At 45.4% G+C, this 18,306-nt stretch overlaps 1 protein-coding gene across 1 annotated transcript in view; it reads left to right on the top strand.

Annotated features, from left to right (window-relative positions):
* CACNG5 (calcium voltage-gated channel auxiliary subunit gamma 5) overlaps positions 1 to 9,320 on the top strand; it is a 30,980-nt gene extending 21,660 nt beyond the window's left edge. The window contains exons 2-6 of the mRNA XM_034790533.1: positions 2,462 to 2,697; positions 3,795 to 3,881; positions 4,706 to 4,846; positions 6,144 to 6,289; positions 7,595 to 9,320. Coding sequence (XP_034646424.1) covers positions 2,490 to 2,697; positions 3,795 to 3,881; positions 4,706 to 4,846; positions 6,144 to 6,289; positions 7,595 to 7,852 — 840 coding nt within the window. The 5' untranslated portion in view covers positions 2,462 to 2,489 and the 3' untranslated portion in view covers positions 7,853 to 9,320. The remainder of the gene's footprint in view (positions 1 to 2,461; positions 2,698 to 3,794; positions 3,882 to 4,705; positions 4,847 to 6,143; positions 6,290 to 7,594) is intronic.
* The last annotated feature ends 8,986 nt before the right edge of the window (positions 9,321 to 18,306 follow it).

Raw genomic sequence — 18,306 nt, 5'->3', positions numbered from 1 at the left:
GTGTGGGCGGGCCGGGGGTGGTCGGCCGGGGCCGGCACCCCAGGGCCCAAGCTGACCCAGGCTGGAAACGCCGGGGGGGCAGCCTGGGCCGCGCCTCCTCCCCCCACACCCCCCTTACCTGCTTCAGGCTTCCCGGGAATCAAATATTCCCGGGAAGCAGGGGAGGGGGCGGAGACTTTGGGGAGGGGGCGGGGTTGGGCGGGGCTGGGGGCGGGGCCGGGGGCCATGGAGTGTCCTCCATTCGGAGGCACAAAATATGGTAACCCTAGGCTAATAGTCATTAATGGATCTATCCTCCATCTAATTTTTTTTTTGAACCCAGTTATACTTTTGGCCTTCACAACATCCTCTGGCAATGAGTTCCACAGGTTGACTGTGCATTGCTTTTGTTTGTTTTAAACCTGCTGCCTGTTAATTTCATTGGGTGTCCCCCCTGTTTCTTGTGTTATGTGAAGGGGTAAATAACACTTCCTTATTCACTTTCTCCACACCATTCATGATTTTATAGACCTCTATCATATTCCTCCTAATTGTCTCTTTTCCAAGATGAACAGTCCCAATCTTTTTTATCTCTCCTCATATGGAAGTTGTCCCATACCCCTAATAATTTTTGTTGCCCTTCTCTGTACCTTTTCCAGTTCTAATCTATCTTTTTTGAGATGGGGCAACCAGAACTGCATGCTGTATTGAAGGTATGGGCATACTGCGGATTTATACAGTGGCATTATGATATTTTCTGTCTTCTTATCTATCCCTTTCCTAATGGTTCCTAACATTCTGTCAGCTTTTTTAGACTTCTACTTAACGCGAGCAGATGTTTTCAGAGAATTATCCACAATGACTCCAAGATCTCTTTATTGAATGGTAACAACTAATTTAAACCCCATCATTTTGTATGTATAGTTGGGATTATGTTTTTCAATATGCGTTCCTTTGCATTTATCAACATTGAATTTCATTTGCCATTTTGTTGCCCAGTCAGCCACTTCTGTGAGATCCCTTTGTACTTCTTCGCAGTCTGCTTTGAAATTAACTTGGGGAATTTTGTATCATCTGCAAACTTTGCCACCTCACTATTTTCCCCCTTTTCCAGATCATTTACGAATATGTTGAACAGCACTGGTCCCAGTACAGTTCCCAGGGGCCCCCACTACCTCTCCACTGTGAAAACTGACCATGTATTCCTATCCCTTGTTTCCTGCCTTTTAACCAGTGATTGATCCATGAGAGGACCTTCCCTCTTATCCCATGACTGCTTACTTTGCTTAAGAGCCTTTGGTAAAACTTTAATAAATAAAATGATGACCTTTGGTAAAATCTTGTCAATCTGCAATGTCATCTGGAAGGCCCACTGAGAACGACTGAATTCTGCAAATTAGCGAGTAAGTGAACAAACACAATAAAAAAAGTAAATAAAGTGAGGCTAACGCAATGCACAAGATACTTCATTCATTTATCTAGCGAATGTCATTTAGTGTATGGGCCACAGTGCATTTAGTAAAATTACGAACGCTTAATAATATGAGACTTCAATCCAGGGCTTTGGAGCTGTGCTCCGGCTCCACTCCAGCTCCAGGCAAAAACCTGCAGCTCCACTGTTCCGGAGCTGCTCCGGGCTCCGCTCCAAAGCCCTGCTTCAATCTAGCCCCCTGATGGCAAATAGTTTCTCACAGGAGTGGAGAGACTATAATTCGCACAGAAGAATGGCTCAGTGTGTATGTGGCTAAGTGCAGATCATGGTGGTTCTCAAGTGTGCATGGGTTTGTAATGTGTTTGGGATCCTTGTGGATGAAAGGCTCTAGATAAATGTAAGGTATTATTTAGGCCTTGATCTGCGAAGACTTCCACCTATGCTTCACTTTACACACTGTGCATAGTCCCATTGTCTTCTATGGTATTAATTCCAACTCCTAAATGTGAGCATGCGTGTAAAGCTCTGCAGGATTTGGACTTTAGATTGCAAGATCTCTGGGACAGGGAATGTCTCTTACTATGTATCTGTAGCTTAGAAACACTTACCAACTTCACAGGAGAGTCGGGAGGATAAAGATTGTGAGGCATTCGGCCACAGTAGTACCTAAGATAGATAATTAGATGGGGCCCCAATTTTGGTTGGAGCATGTAGACAACTCAGTAACACCACTGATAAATAACAACCCCATTGTGTGTGTGCGCACATCCCTAGGGCTGGATGTGTACATCCCAGGGGCAGTGTGTTCAGCAAGTCCATGAACGCTTGGGGAGTAAAACTATGTGGCAGTCGGGTAGCATTTGGTTCAAATGCTTTGTCTGTCTGGGGAGTTTGTGATTTTTTTAATGGTTTATTTCAGCTTGACCTAAATAAGCAGGAAAGGGGAAGGCAAAGCTTTTTGTCACTTACAGATCTCAAAGAAAGCAAAGTTGGAAATAGACTGGCTGTGCTACAGCCCCGGCTAATCACGCCATCTTTTCTCCCCTCCAGCTGTTCCTTACTGCCGTCTCGAACCCTGATGCTTTTTGGAATGAGCGCGTGCGGCAGGAAGGCTCTGACTCTGCTCAGCAGCGTGTTTGCTGTGTGCGGCTTGGGGCTCTTAGGAATTGCTGTTAGCACCGACTACTGGCTTTACCTGGAGGAAGGAATCATCCTGCCCCACAATCAGACCACCGAAATCAAAATGTCGCTGCACTCTGGTCTCTGGAGGGTCTGCTTCTTGGCAGGTACGGTGCTTTGTACAAAGAACTGTTCACTCTTGTGATTTTTCACATCATCTTCAATGAGGAAGCTTTGCCCAGTAAAGCAGCGGGCCGGGAGCCAGGGATTTTAGTTGCCTTTCCTGTTTTTGCTGCAGATATTCTGCACAAACTTTGGGCAAGCCACTAAACCACTTCTTTGCCTCAGTTTCTCCACTTGCACAGGCGGGTTGGGTGGTATAATTCCTTACGCATCGATTGAAACTTTACAATCTGCCCTGAATGAATGGTGGCGCAGAGCTGTGCTGCCCAGGAGCACAGCAGGGAAGGAATTACTGAGTCACAATTCTCTCCCTGGTTCTCCCCATACTCCAGCAGGAAGTAACCGGCTACTGGATGTGGAATGGGAGGGGCTAAATTGAGGTTCCATTGTTCCTTGCTCCTGCCCACCCACTTTCTGGCCACCTGTGCAGTGGGGAGTAGCAGCCCCATGGAGATTGACCATCCATTTTGATTGATCGTGTTTTTGATTAACAAAAACCTTTGTTTGCCTCATCAGAAGGCATCCTAAGCCAAGCCCTCTCTAGCTAACGTAGAATTGCATGGTCTGTCAAACACCGCACCCCCCCCCCCATTAGCAATTAGCTCTCAGCGCTTTCTCCTATTCAGGAACAGCTGTGTACATGCAGTTTGTTTGAAAATGCACTGTAGTACTCCATCCACCTGTCTTCCTTGTTTCCACCCAGTAATGTTACCATGTACTTCCCATAGCTTGAAATTTGTCGTTTTTCCATTTCCACTGCCCTCCAATAAATGTTCAGAATGACCAGCACAATGTGGATTTTGTATTTGTGGAGCGAATGGGTTTGATACATGAGACCAGCTCGCAGTACTCCCTGAGCTATTACTCTTTTGCCAGCGACATTTTAAAAAGCCAATCCCTCGAGGATACGGTAGCTAGTAGGCATCTTTCTTCAGCACCACATGCCAACAGTTATGACTCAAAGAGCAGCAGACAAGTAAGTTTCTTTTGCATGCGCTGAAATTCATCTAAAAACCAACCTTCTATTAAAGAAAACATTTTAATTAAATGACAAGCATGAATCAGACTCTTCTCCCTGCAGGTGAGGAGCGTGGCCGGTGTTTTACTATAGAATACGTCATGCCCATGAACGTCCAGCTGACGTCTGAATCGACAATCAATGTTCTAAGTAGGTGGTTTATTTACTTCACAGCCTGTTAAAGTACTAACGGGTTACTAGGAATTACTTCAGAACTCAGGATGCAAAAGGAGGCTTCTGATTCCCTGTTAGTGCTGTGTTGTAATGTACGACTGGTTGCTTACGTACAACTACACTTTTTACTTGGTGAAATGCCAGACATGCTCAAAAGTCTCTGATTATGTCTCCCCCTTATGCTGGGATGCTCACAGCGGCTACAAGCCAGGCCCTGCATCCTGTCACTGGAGTGGTCAAGGCTGGTGGCTTTTTGGGGAATAGATGAGTGTACACAAATACAGCACATACAGATTGGGGCATTGCGTGCTGATTTAGATCCCCTGTGGAGTGGGATGAGCTAAGGATGGAATGTCACAGCTCTCACTGTAAAGTCCTATGTTTTGTTTTTGCCACTTCTAAGTGTGAACCTTAACCGTGCTTGGTACATTTTTGAGATGATAAAGCCAAGTGTTTATGAAAAGACTTGCGATGCTACCACAAAAAATATCGGATGTGCATTTGTAAGGCTTCAGGTGGAAACCACTCGGAATACAAACATTAACAGATGTGTTCTCAGCCAGGCATAATTGCAACTTCGGTCAACTGCTTATCAAAGAAGATTTGGTGTGTTGGTTTGGGGGTGGGTGCCAGCACGCACATGAGACTCAGAGAGAAAACAGGAAAGGAAAAAGAGAGATCTGTAGAAAGCTACAAATTGGAGATGTAAAGGACCTGGCCTGTGCAATCTAGCCCAGCTCTGGTGTTATGTAGGGAGGAGCTAATCCTGTTCTCATTTTTCCTCCCCCTTTTACAACCAGAGATGATTCGTTCTGCTACGCCTTTCCCTTTGGTCAGCCTCTTTTTCATGTTCATCGGGTTTATACTGAGCAATATTGGACACATTCGGCCTCACAGAACCATCCTGGCCTTTGTATCAGGAATCTTCTTCATTCTGTCTGGTGAGTTTCATTGCAATGATCTTAACATTGCACTTGCTGTCTCATCTGCTTTTGTTTCCTCTGAAAGCCCTTGTACGTCGAGGGGAGGGGAATAACAGCCATAAAAACCCACAGATTTGTAAAGCGGCAGTAACACTCTGTTAAATCCTTACTTTGGGCTATATTGTGCCATAGTATTTTTAAGCAGAACTCCTCATTGAAATCAATGGTGAGGTGGCACATTACGGCTAGACCTGGTCAAAATTGTCATCAAACTTTTTTTTTTTTTTTTTAAGATGAAAAATGGCTTTTCAACAAAATGGAAATTTTGTGGAAAATTACCTTTTCCATCAAAAATGCTTGGGCTTTCATCAAGAGCTCGATGTGAAAATTTTCATAGGGAAAGAAAAATTCCCAACCAGCTTTAATTATGACTGCTTCACTTGATCTTTGATATGATACCATGCAGTCTCTTAGCCTGGCACAATATATGAGCCTCAACCTCAGGAATTCCAGACCTATGGAGCTAAAGAAAATCAATATTAGTATTTACATCTCATAAGGTACATCTAGGAATAATGGTGAAAAAAATACTTGACCCTAAAACTATTTTCCTTAGTTCTGATAAACCTGTCTTTCCTTGTTTTACTTCTCATTCTTGAGGCCGGTGAGAAAAAAAAGCTGTGGTGAGAGGATTTTCTTTTTTGTAGTTTTCAGCATTCTCCAAGAATATCTGTTAGCTTATTGTTTCGGTAACTTCGGGGGCTCTTAACTTGGTCTCCAAGTCTATTCAGTGCAGTATATAAATGGTAGCCCTTTAATAGCGTACTTTAGGACTGCAATGGTATAATGAGACCTGTAGAAGTTTGCATCCACAATTTATCACTCCCGTAAGATCGGACTCTTTAAAAAAAACAAAAACCCAGGCCCCTTATTTCTTATGGTAAGTCAGTCTCAGGGGATGTTTGAAACTTTAAAATTGTCAGCTGGGATCTTCCTACATGAGACAAGTCAATGTTTTATTCATAGCGTTAGAGGAGTGTTAAACAAGCAGCGGTGACAGTTGAGCTTTAAAGCATTTTCGTACACGGATCACTTGTAGCTCAGGAGAGTGTTGCTTAAGAACATAATGGTTTGACTAAAATGACATAAATACGCTGATCCGTTCAATGGGGGAGAAGCCTGTTTCCCCAATTTTTTGAAATGCAACCTACGTAGTTTAAACTTTAGATACAAATTTTCTCTTAAAGGAAGAACCACCGTGAGCTGCTTCGTGTCTTTACTGAAGAATGTTTCCTTCTGTCATTCTCCCTTCCAGGTTTATCTCTGGTTGTGGGGCTGGTGCTGTACATATCCAGCATTAACGACGAGATGCTGAACCAGACCAAGGACTCAGAGACTTACTTCAGTTATAAATATGGATGGTCATTTGCTTTCTCTGCTATCTCTTTCCTTCTCACAGAGGTACTTGTCAGTCGTGAGCTTTCTGGAGTGCCTATAAGGGCACATTTATATTGCCCCACAGCTTGAACTACAGAGATATGAATAGCAGTATGCACCAAAGGGCTGCCCTGTAACTCCCCGGGGTGGATGTTAACTAAAAGGTTCCTAGTCCACATTAACATAGTCCTCTTCAAACAGGACTCCATTAATGCAAAGTAGGAAACTTTTATTCACGCCTGCAGTGGCCACACGGGGGAGTTAGTGCAGCACTTTTGTGCTCTCTGCTATTCCCACTCCTGTAGTCCATACTGTAGGGCAGTGTAGACATAACCTTAGAAACATGGTCTGTTCTCAGGAGTTAAAATATTGACTGTTGGGCCAATCCGTCAGGAATTGGTTGTTATGAAAAGGGGGATTGTGATGGGGTTTGAAAGGGCAAGACTCTCTAGAAGCCCCTTATCATTAATAGACATCTATATGGAATGACAAACAAATGGGCCGATCCTGGTGCTGTCAACTGAGCCTGTGTCTCCTGCCAGCCAGTGCAAACCCTGAATGCCAGTGGTCAAAGTAGGTTGAATTAGGAGAAGCAGGAGCACCTTGATGACAGGTGTATTGTTATCCCCATGTTACAGATTGGGAAGCAGAGGCAGAAGTGACTTACCCAAGTCGGGAGGCCGTTTGTCCTCTTTTTGGATGCTTTGTTCCCTATTTGGTCCTGGCAAACCTGGACGTGGTTTTGTCCAGTATTGGACAGGGGACTCTATTTTTAAAAGCAAAGTCATGCCAGTAGGGGCAGGGCGGCACACTCTTAAAGATGGCACCCCCTTGTGCAGCATGACCTCGCATGCAATGTGCGTGAGAGGCCATGCCGGTGGGGGTGAGGTGGTGTGCTCCTCAAAATGGTGTCCCCCAGTGCAGCGTGACCTCACAAGTGCTGTGCGTGAGAGAGGCCCTGCTGATGTGGGTGGGGTGATGCGCTCCTCAAAATGGTATCTTCCTGTGCAGTATGACCTCACACATGCTGTGCGTGAGAGAGGCCCTGCCAGTGGGAGCAGCGTCACGCTGTTTCCGAAAGTACTGGAATGGCCACCCTATAACCAGCGTCTTACCACAAGTCATTTGCAGAGCAAGGGAATGAAACTAGGTCTCCGGGCACCCAGTCTGATGCCCTGCCCACTAGACCATGCTGCTTTCATAACTACACAGTCTTGATTGTCCTTGGCAATGCCAATACGGCTCCTGAGTATCATTCATTTATTTAGAATTAAATCAACCCAGTTCCCTACTCTGTGAGTAGCATTTGTTTCATTTTCTCCCCTTCAGAGTGCTGGTGTGATGTCCGTCTACCTGTTCATGAAACGATACACGGCCGAGGAGATCTACAGGCCCCACCCTGGCTTCTACCACCCCCGTCTTAGCAACTGCTCTGATTACTCAGGGCAATTCTTGCACCCCGATGCCTGGGTGCGCGGACGCAGCCCCTCCGATATTTCCAGTGATGCATCTCTCCAGATGAACAGTAACTACCCTGCCCTGCTCAAATGTCCTGATTATGATCAAATGTCCTCCTCCCCATGTTGAATGGCAATTAACCCCATTGCCTACTTGGGATTAAGAGCAAGCAGCTGCTGTGTCCTGACTCAGTTTGTCATTTTTAGGCCACTTTTTCAGGACAATCCTCTATTTATATGATCATAAATGGTGTTAATCATTGCCTAGAGAGTGTGGTAGTTTTTGGGGTTTTTTTAAATGATACTTACCCTGCATATCTGAAATACATCTAAGTCCTGATCCCCCAGCCGTTCCACACACCCAACAAGTAGTAGCTTTGGGTGTGGAATAGATCCAGGATTGGTCTTAGAGAGGGTTTGATATCAAAGAACCACCAGTAGCAAAAATGCATTTCATGGTAGGTGGCACAAGCTTGTGTGTTGGTATCATTTTGCTGTAGATTTATTGGCATGAACGATACATGTACATTTCTAAGTAATGGTATTAATTACAAAAGTATAAATTGCATCTTGATTTGACATTCACAATGATGGACCATCATTTCTGTGTATCATTTCTAAGTAGGCCATAATGATCAATAGCCATCCCTCCCAACTATACCTCAGGGGATTTTCAGAGGTCTATAATTAAGTTAGGTTCCCACTGAGTTTCTGTAGGAGCCAAGACATTCATTTAGGGCGTTTGGCAAATCATGTCCAAAAACCATTCATGTTAGACCTCCCTCCAATATGACTTTGAAAACTTTTGACATCAGAAAGGCAAATTCTTGAAACAAACGGTCAGATTTTCTGCTGGTATAAACTGTCATAGATCCGTGGAAGTCAGTGGCGCTCTGCTGATTTCCCCCAACTGAAGATCTGGTGCAAATTTTATATTTTACAGAAAATAGTATACATTATTTCAAGCTTGATTAATTTTGCAGCGTACCTTCATTGGGGACCTCGTCATTCATGAAAAAGTCAATGTTATACACTTTGGTCTTGGAGGACTGTGAGCTACCAGGAGATGAATATCAGTCCATATCTAAATTTAGTTTGGGGAACCGAAGGTGAAAATCTATAGACAGTACTGTTGTAAAAAACCACAAGATTACTGAAAGAACAGTGTCAGAATGTATGGTTTCTACTCTTGTTGTTTTAATGGCCTCAGAAAATGTCAGCATAAGAAAATCCTGCAGGTGTTTTTTGTATATTATATTTTAATTTAAAGTTTGATTGTACTAAATGTAATGCACTGACGTTCAACCTCATTACAATGTATTTGTAATGACCCTTGTACTATTTTATCATTACCGTATATACTCGATTATAAGCTGGTTAGTTTATAAGCCAACCCCCACCCCCCAAGATGGATAAGTAAAAATGGAAAGTTTTTATAACCCATTCATAAGCCAACCCTATAACCCAGGGGTCAGCAAATTTTGGCTCCTGGGCCATCAGGATAAGCTCCTGGTGAGCCGAGATAGTTGTTTACCTCAAGCGTCCGCAGGCACGGAGGTAAACTTAAGTAAACAAAGTGTCCCAGCGCACCAGCTGCTTACCCTGATGGGCCGGACAACAACTGGTGGGGAAATGTTTTTTGGGGGGGAGAAGCTGGGAGTCAGGGGAGTAACCCCTGTGACCACGCCCCACATGACCCCACCCCTAGCCCCGGGACCCCCACACTCTCCCCATCCCATCCCTTCCCACCTTATCTGGGGAGGGCCAGGGGAGGATGTCTCTGACCTGGATGGAGCTGCTCCAATAGGCTGGGCAGCGCGGCCACAGCCTGCTCCGGTGGGCCAGACTGGGCGGCGTGACCACAGCATGTTCCAGCAGGCTGGACTGGGCTGGGCGGCGCGGCCACAGCGTGCTCTGTGGGCGGGGCCGAGCGGCACGGCTGCAGCCTGCCAGTCCTGGAGCTGCGGCTGCTTCAGAGGCTGGGGGGAGAGCAGCGTGGCCAGAAGCGGAGAGACGCTGGCCCCGCCTCTTCCCTTCTGTGTCCGCTGGCCCGCGCTGCCTCTCCTTGCTCCCTCTGTTGGGGGGAGGAGCTGTGTCCCACCTCTCCCTCTCTATACCCGTTCATAAGCCGACCCCCTTCTCTGGTGCTTCCCTTTTTCACTAAAAAAATTCGGCTTATGAACGAGTATATACGGTATTTACAACATATTCCAAAATATGATCCCAGTTCTGTATCAGGAGCCAATAGCACAGAGCCCTGTGCCCACTGGGTTCTGTGGGGCCCCTGCACAGATATGTGGGTCTGTGGTTGCCAATCTGATGTAGTATCAGGGCTAATACTATCCACCTATTCCAGATAAGAAATGTAATGTGTATATACTGTCGCCTTTACTCCGGGATAATTTGCTTTGTTTTAAACCAGGGCATCATTTTGTACACTCCAGAATTTGTAAATATGGTTATATTTCTCTGTACGTTTTTATATGCTGTCCCTTAAGGCATCTGTTTCTCATTTTAAAAATAATTTATATATTTATGTAATAGATTTGGTTTTAGGCATATTTAAGCATTAAAAAACAACAACAGAACCCTTAAATTAGAGCTTGATATTCATTACTTATAAATAGAAAATGACCTGCTCAGTCCAGATGAAGGGTTTAAAAGCTGAGCGTCTCTTAATGTGTGGTGTTGCAATGTGCAAATATATATAGGCCTGCAAACACATATGCTCGTTGTCAGGAAAACATCCCTTTTCAGAACAGTTATGAAGAGTCTGCTTAAATTCCATCAAAGTCCCACGAGTAATCTCATAGAAGTCAATGGGACTACCCATGTGATAAAGTTTTCCGTGTACAAGTGTTTGCAGGGCCGGGGCTCTATTAGGGAGCCAGGCTATAATCAGGTAGAGTAATGATTCATGCCTTTGCCATTTTGCCAACTGTTCAGTTTTCAGACTTTAATTTTCAATCTTGTTAATGTTTGGTTAGACTCTCAGTGTACAGAGAGCATTTAGAATAGAACTGTTTTTACCGATACAATGTTTATAAATTGATTAAATAAGTTTGATGGTATTTACAGCTTAGATTCTTTTTTCCAGTTAACCAAGAACAGTGCATGAGGGGAAAGAATTTACATGTTTTTATTTTAATAATAATCTCAAAAAAAGCTGTGTCCACATTTGTCAAAATAAGTGCCAGTTGAACAATACTACCTGGAAGTGTTTGAAACAACTGGTTATCAGTTTCAGAAGTGATCTGCCATGCAGTAGATTCTCCAATTTACTTTTAATTCACTCCAACTCCTCTGTGTGGGAAACTAGCAGCTGCTGATTTTTTTGTTACCTGATCCTGGTAAAGAATAATGGGGGCAGGAGAGGAGGAAAGAAACCATCATTATTACAAAAGGAGTCTCTTCCATCTAAGTAGCTTAAAGCCTGGAATAAATCAAAGATGAAAATTGTCAAAGTAGCTTGTGTGGATCATTTTGCCTCCAAATGGAGCTCAGTGAAGGTGCAAAAATTCCTGCTCAAGGGCTAGTTTAGGGAGACCAAAAAAAAAAAAAATCTGTCTAGCTTCCACTCCGCTGTGCAGGTCCTAAAAACTTTAGTTCCAAGGTGCGTGGGCATCTCAGGTGGCTTTGGAGAAAGATTTTATTTACAGAAGCCTCAAGAGCAAATTGCTTCCCATCAGCCATAATTCTTCATTCTAATTTAAAAAATTACTGGCGAGTCTGAAAGCAGATTCTCCTGAATGTACAGTGTGGTTTGAGCATTGGCCTGCTAAATCCAGGGTTGTGAGTTCAATCCTTAAGGGGGCCATTTAGGGACCTGGGATAAAAATCTGCTTGGGGATTGGTCCTGCTTTGAGCAGGGGGTTGGACTAGATGATCTCCTGAGGTCCCTTTCAACCCTGATATTCTGTGAAAGGCCTATACTCATCCCTCCTCTATAGCCCAGTCCAGCTCCTACAGAAGTCTTTCTGTTGGCTTCAATGGGAGCTGTTTCAGGCTCCTACATCTGTTTGCCCCCATTTCCCTACTCTCATGGTCCGCTGTGCTACTCATTTTCAAGAGGGGATTGGTGATGTGTATGCAAGTCACCTAAGCACATGTTTATCTTTAAGCATGCAAGTAGTCTCACTGAAGTTCACTGGGACTACTCACATGCTTAAGTGCTTTGCTGACCTGAGGCCACTAACAATAAAATGAATAGAGGGAGGCACGTTGGGCAAGTGTGCTGAGTTTGGCCAACTGTGTTTGAATGTGTGTGTAGATCTGTGAATGGGGATGGACACCTCCCATGGAACATATGCAAGAACTGCACAAGCCTTAAGGTGCCAGACAAAAAGCTTTACAACAGTTGGCCCATAATGTCAACAACAGCCAGCCCTGTCAAGGCTGAATCCCCACTCTGTTACTCCGAGTGCAGAAGTGGGGGCCCGCAAGGATTTTAAAAATTAATACTGGCCACTCCAGGCTTGTATTAAACTCCCAAGTTTACAGCTTTTCTCTGACCTTGGCTTTGTAAACGCTGCCACCACCCAAATGCAAAAAAAAAACCCTTGGACCTAGGAAGGAGCACTTGGGAATTCCTCCCTGTGGGGTACACTCAAGCCCTTTCACTCTCCCACCCCACCCCCAGAGAAGAGCTGAGAAAGAAAACAAAGGAAATTAGCTGTTCCTACCTGCTAATCAAACATGCATAAACCTCTTAGGACACCAAAAATCCAATCCTGTTCTTTAAAAAGGTAAATTTTCTTAAAAACAAAAAGGAAGAAAATACATCTGGAACTTAGGTTTTTGCTAGATTTTAAAAGAGCAATTCCAAAAAGTAAGCACCCAAAATAGCTTTCTTGGAGGTTAGCTTAAAGGTTACAAGCAAACAAAAGCATCTGGGGTTAGCACAGAGGAGTCCACAAGCCTTAAAAAATAAACAGACTAAACCTAATCGCGTCTTCCTAAACATTCCTAATTTACTTACATATTTGGGTTGTTAAAAGTAGTTCTAGATATGGTCTGATGGTTTTCATATCTGGTTCAAATTTTACACAGCATTCCTGCCTATAGCATTACTGCTCTGTGTCTCCTCCGGAGAACAACAGACAAAAGGAAAGTTTCTTTCCCAATTTTAAAAGTTCTAGCCTTCCCATTGGTTCTTTTGGTCAGGTGCCCACTCCTTTTCTTTTACCTGTTGGCTTGTTAACTCTTTACAGGTAAAGCAAGCAGAGAACGGACACCAAGAGGGATTTTACAGCTAACTGGCTGGCTGGATGTTCATAAAAGGCCCCACCCCCCCGCCTTCATTTATCACAAGCCCCCATCAGCACGTGGTGCACAGATCTGGTTGCTTTCACAGATCTGTCTGGAAGAATTGCTTCATTCTCAATTGCTGATAATGGTGCTGTCTCTTGGTGATGGCTGAAAAGCTGTCACCTTTGCATCATCTACTGTTGTGGTCATTGTATACTCCTGGTCAATCAATTTGAGAGGAAAGGAAACCCTGGGGTTTTGCCATGATGCAGAAATCATCCTTGCTACTCAAAAGAATGACAGACCACTTGTGTCACATGGTCCTGATCTCTCATGCATTGGAGTCCTGAAACGTGTAATCCACTAAAAACAACAATGGGACACATTCCTTTATGCTGGCCTAGAGTAAAGTTAACATAGTGGAGCTCAAAGAGGAGCCACATGGATCTTTCCTTTGCAGTATTTAAACACTGAATTGTGTTTTACATCTGCCCTTGCAGATCACATACAGAAGCCTCACACCTTTTACAACCCCCCTAGTCAGACCATTGTGTTTAGCAAGAGTCTGGAGGCAAATTAGAAAGATAATTACTTTTATTCACTGATGAGTTGGAGAGATCTGCCTTATTCTACACTCCGCACACACAAGGCCAAAAGCTCACTGAGTGGCAACACTCCATCCAATGAAGCACAAGCCTGTATAAACATAGAGTTACTGAAAAAACTTATGTCACGATGTCTGGTTACTATTGCCTCTTTAACTGCCTTGTGTGTTGCTGGAAAGGGTGGTGTTTGCCAATGCAATGGTATTCTTGCTTGACATCCTTGTCATGCTGGATTATGGTACTGACAAGATTACCAAGCTCCTGGATAATCAGACCCAGGGGTGTGAAGACTTTGTATGGGAACCATGTGTCTATGTGTGTATGTGCTGTGTACATGTATAAAACACACATTTTCCTAAACATTCAGGCACTTTGGCTTGCTAGCTAACCTAGCAGTTAGGGTGAAAAATCCAACTGGTGCCTGATTTCCATAAAGTTCCCTGTGCTCTCCAGAGCTGTTAAATCCTGCATCACCAGCCTCCCACTCAACACACGCAAATGAATTTCAGCAGTTTGGGAGACAGAGGTGGAGTCCATGACATTGGGCGGCTGATGAGGAACACATGATAAGTGAAGAAATAGCATGTGGGAGGTGAGTGAGCCTGGACTCTGGTCACCAGATGGAGCTTTGGGACTGAACAACAGTGATGCCATTCGAGAATACCAGTCAGGTGAAGACTAGGTGTCTCCTTCTCCTAGGGGTGAAAGTAACTTAAACGATTTACTGGTATGCCGGAGTCTTGAGCGGGGGCGTGGCCTCAACCGGAAGAGGCGTGGCCTCAGCTGGAAGAGGTGGGGCCTTTCAAGATTTAAAGGCCCTGGGGCTCCGGCTGTGGCTGGGAGCCCCACGGCCTTTAAATCACCCCGGAGCTACCAGCTGCAGCGGCGGCTGGGAGCCCCAGGGCTCAGGAGTGAATTAAAGGGCCCGGTGCTCCGGCTGCCAAGGGGCTCCGGCCGCCGCAGAGTACCCAGCCCTTTAAATCCCTGCCCGAGCCCGGCTGCCGGAGCTCCGGCGGTGCTATAAAGGGCCCAGGGCTCCCCGCAGTGGCCAGAGCACCAGGCCCTTTGAAGCACAAGGCCCTTTATATTCCCGCCCGAGCCCGGCTGCCTGAGCTCCGGCGGTGCTATAAAGGGTCTGAGGCTCCCTGCTGTGGCTGGAGCCCTGGGCCCTTTAAATCGCCGCTGCGGAAGCCGGTCCGGTCCAGCACGGCGTACTGGCTTTTGTCAGTATGCCGTACCAGACAGTACCAGCTTACTTTCACCTCTGCCTTCTCCCCACCCTTTATCATAATCCCATTTGCATACTCCTAGAAGTGACAGGCAGCACCTTTCTGTAAGATTAATGCAAGCAAGGCTTGGGTGAGTGGAGAAATGAGGCCCTTTCGGCTTCTCGTCTCATGATCCACCCCAGGCCTTCCCCCAGCCACCAAAGAAATACATCGCTGGTCATGCCTTATTGCTTAATTATTTCCAGGCTGTCAGGTTAAATGGAGATCGGACTTAGATGTCATGGAAACAGAGGAATAGGAGATGGTTTAATTTCTCCGTCTGTAAATTAGCTGGGAATACCCTGGAAGCCTTATAAAATAATGAGATTCGGCTCTGAACGGAAGAGGCTCATTAGATGCTGCGAGCTACGTTTGATTTATCCGATAGAAGTAGCATAAAATGTACACGGAGTCGATCTGGCTGGGCCTCCTCCGCTACCATTGAGGTTGAGGGAAGCTGAGAGTCCTCAGCACCTGGCTGGATCAGGCCGCTGGGAGCTGCTCTGATTTACTAGTCCTACTTTACAACATAAGCTACAGGGGAACGCAAGAGTAGCTGAAACAGTAGCAGCTCTGCTACGATAGACCGCATTCTAGCTCTGATACTTATATCCCTGCAGTATCTGAGCACCTCCCAACCTTTCATGTAGTAATCCTCCCAATGTCCCATTTTACAGATGGAGAATCGAGGCACAGAAAGACTGAGTGACTTGTCCCAGGTCACATGCGGGGGGGAGGGCTGTGAGTTGGGGGAGCTGGAGATTGAAGCAAAGTTGCCTGAGATCCAGGCTAACCCTGGACTGTCCTTCCTCCCCTTCGTGAACTCCGACATCTTTAACTGCCCTATTATGGCAAAGGTGACTAAGAAGATTGTGGTGCGGCAACTCTGGTGATACCTCAATTTACCTTGAGGTCTGGTCAGTCCGGTTTCAGGCCTGGATGAGGTACAGAAACCATGCTGGTTGTGTTGGCTGATGATGAATCCCAGACCCTCCACCTGCCCTGAGCGGAGGGCTGGGGGACACAAGAGCAGCCCCTGGCCCAAGTCCCCACTCCACGGGGTGCACCACCCAGGGCAGGTGGAGGATCTGGGGCTCCCCACAGCAGCCCTGGCGCCTCTTGCTACTGCCCCATTCCAGCTTCTGGCCTGGCCAAGGGGCGGGGCCTCAGGGGGGACAGGATGAGCAGGGGGTGGGGCCTCATGGCGGGAGGGTGGGGGCTAAGGCTCACCTCAGGTTGGCACTGCCCCTGAGCTTCAGGCAGCCACGGAACAGTGCCACAGGGACTCCAGGACAGCATTTGTTCTGGAGTCATTCAGCCCGGGACCAGGACTTGAACTCTGCATTTCGGGGCTGTCCTGCCCAATTCGGGATGGAGAGTCACCCTAGTCACAGATGATTGTAGGCAGGTCTACATCCGAGAGGAGAGGTGGCAATGCAAGTCCTGTCCACTGCTGATCCTGGGGCATTCAGGAGCTGGTGGGGATCTAACAAGACCCAAATTGCTGACCTGTGTGACAAAAGGCCAAACGCTCCTGTGGTCAAGAGGAGGATGGAACCTCTGCCTTTTCTGCTGCTTGTTCCCCGCCCCCCAGCAAACAAGCATCACCTGCATTTTTTAAGGACTGAGGTCAATGGGGTCACACCAGTGTAGCAGAATGGAGAATCAGATCCTGTTACGTTTTGTTATATTATATGACCTATGTTATACAGTGTTATGGCTGAGAGTTCTTGTACATCTATATTTTAACTGTATTAAGGCTGTTTATCCAGCTCGTGTATTAATCTTGCACAGTGTCCGTGGCTCAGGTGGGCTCTGTGATCCTTCAGTTTAAACTAAGGATATAAATGTCTTACTTCCCTTCGATGCTAGTTTATTAGCTATTTAGAAGAAGCCAGATCTCTATGGTGTGATGTTTCTTCCTAAACAAGCAAAATGTGTCATTTTCAGAAAACCTTCTTCTGGTAATAAGATCTTGCTCTGGGATTTTTTTTTTCTTCTATCCCAATAACAGATGTGAGATGAAAGTTTCAGATTCGCAGTCTGTGAAGGATTGACAATTCACACATACAATAAATAAAAAAGACACCTTTTTCTCTCTCTCTCTGGTCCTGTAATAGGGATGTTGGGCCTTTTTCAGATTGTATTGCAGCATCATTTGTTTTTTTGTTGTTTCATGTCCCTGTGAATAGTACAAGCTCTTTGAAGAGTCTTTCTTGTATTTGTCTTTCTGCAAGTTGGCTGAGCTGAATCTGGACTGTGAATCCTGAAGTCATATGAAACAGAATGGCTCTTCGTGCCACTCTTACTAGGGAAGCTGAGTGTTCACCTCTGAGGTACAACAATGTGTGTAAACGGTCATATTCCATTCACACAGCAGCAGACCTAAACATATTTTAATTCTGGGGTCATTTTTCCTAAGCAGACTCGTAGTTTCTTTTTATTCATCTGGGCTTTCATTAATACACTGTTGGGTCTCTCATTGAAGTCAGCAGTAAAACTTCCTTGACTTTAATGAGAGCACTATCTGGTCCAGTGCATACAGTACCAATAGATCACCAAGTAACGTTACCCATGGTGAGGTGCAGCCACTCTTCTCTCCCGGCTACAGAACTCGGATGTAGCAGTGTTATTTTTGTAGTGCTTGACACACAGGCACATAGCCCCCTGCAGACCTAGGAAAGCTCACCGAGCTATATACAGCGCTAACTCCCAATTGCAGCATCTACTCTTCCCCCACACACACCGCAATGAACCATAAAAATAGAACATCCAGAGGAACATGCCATGAGTCCGCCCCTGCATTCGTCAGATAGCTCACTGGAGTTATCTGCCAGGGCCTCCGAGGGTTGTACTGGATCCCACTTCAGAGAGAGATCCCAATCCAAACCCCCTTGAAGTCAGTAGGAGCCCTTCCGTGGACTCCAGTCAGCTTTGTATTCGCAAAGGCCCTGATTCAGCAAAGCACTTAAATGCATGCCTAAATCACAGTGATTTCAGTGTCTGAATATGCATTGCTAAAGGGGGTAACTCACATGGGTTTGCACCGGACGTTTGAATCCAGTGAAACTCTCAGAAGGCATAAAAGGCTTAAATCTGCTTTCATTTCAACTGGCATAAATCTGGAGTAATTTCACTAACGGGAACAGAGTGACTCCAGATTTACCTCAGTTTAACTAAGGGCAGGATATAGTACTGGCTAACCGCTTAATTCAAAGCTCCAGCCAAACACTGTTTCTGTTTTTCATGCTAATACAGCCTTGCTAAGTCTGTGATCAATTCTCTTTGTTTTATTAAACTTCCCAAGACAGGGAAGACTTTTTATTCTTAATAGATGGAGGCTACATTTCAATTAAAAGGTTAAACGCAGGATGATAGAGTGTTGCCAGAGTAATTTTCTGGTGGTACGTGTTAAATAAATAATACATTTGGTCCAATGGGGAGTTTTCAAACTTCGTGTGATT

The sequence above is a fragment of the Trachemys scripta genome, chromosome 14, assembly GCF_013100865.1.
Source record: "Trachemys scripta elegans isolate TJP31775 chromosome 14, CAS_Tse_1.0, whole genome shotgun sequence".
NCBI lineage: Eukaryota > Metazoa > Chordata > Testudines > Emydidae > Trachemys > Trachemys scripta.
Note: the sequence above shows the minus strand (reverse complement) of the source record. Positions and strands in the feature narration are given on the sequence as shown.